This window comes from Penaeus vannamei, chromosome 36, assembly GCF_042767895.1.
Source record: "Penaeus vannamei isolate JL-2024 chromosome 36, ASM4276789v1, whole genome shotgun sequence".
In the NCBI taxonomy this organism is placed as follows: Eukaryota; Metazoa; Arthropoda; class Malacostraca; order Decapoda; family Penaeidae; genus Penaeus; species Penaeus vannamei.
In genome coordinates, this window is record NC_091584.1 from 10,589,226 (window position 1) to 10,590,233 (window position 1,008).

At 28.3% G+C, this 1,008-nt stretch overlaps 1 protein-coding gene across 2 annotated transcripts in view; it reads right to left on the reverse strand.

Moving 5' to 3' along the window:
- Positions 1–303: 303 nt before the first annotated feature.
- The window catches only part of LOC113804158 (threonine synthase-like 2), a 53,627-nt gene continuing 52,922 nt past the window's right edge, over positions 304–1,008 (reverse strand). For both annotated transcript variants that reach the window (XM_070114648.1, XM_070114649.1), the window contains exon 10: positions 304–1,008. This exon is cut by the window's right edge and continues 93 nt beyond it. In XM_070114648.1, the coding sequence (XP_069970749.1) occupies positions 894–1,008 (115 nt within the window). In that variant the 3' untranslated portion in view covers positions 304–893.

Sequence of the window (1,008 nt, forward strand, 5' to 3'; positions counted from 1 at the left end):
CCTTCAATTGTAAAGAATGTTCAGTGAAAAATCAGTTATACGTTCATCCTTCGCCTTATATATTCCAAATAGTACTATGTATCTTTAAATATGTTATATCTTATTATTTGTTCTCATATCTTGTGACTTGCAAAATACCATGTTTTCTCCAGTCTTTTGGCAATACTGCTGAATAAAACCCATGCATTTTGCTACTGATAGCTAATGGATGTTAACATACTATATAACAAGTGATAGCATGTTATTTCTTATTGGAGTTATTTTTTGTAAAAAACTTTATTGTCATTTTCATTATTATTATCATTATTACTATTGTTTTTTTTATTATTATTATTATTATTATTATTATTATTATTATTATTATTATTATTATTATTATCACCACCACCATTTTATTATTACTATCATTCTTATTATATAGCTATTTTGAGTCCATTTGCAAAAATATCTCTTCAACAAACTATGATTAAATGCTGCCATTAACAATTACATTGTTATCTAATATTAATTTCTTAATAGAATAACAATATTTGAACAGTTTGGATTTATTTCAAGACCAAATTGAGTACTTAGGAAGTGCTAATTAGGCAAATATTTCAGGAGCACCTTTGTAAAATTACTATCAATATGATCACAAAACACTTCAGAACACCAGAATACTAAAATTCAAACTCCCTGACATGCTAAATGTAAAAGAATACACATTCATCACAAGACAATTATATCAATAAAAAATAATAAGTAGAAAATAAAGGTGACATGTTACCAAACATTTAATCAAAGTTTAAAATCTACTACAAACCACACATTTATCCTCTTCACTAATTTCATGCACCATCCCTGAACGACCTGCAAAAAATGATTAACATGAACATACATCTTCCTCTCCTTCTTTACTCCTTCTTGGAAGAGATAGCTTCTATCCTATTACGAAGAATGGAGTACCAATCTTCTCCCTTCTTCATCCACATAAACTTTGTTGGGAGGTCCTTGAGGTGGCTGACACCC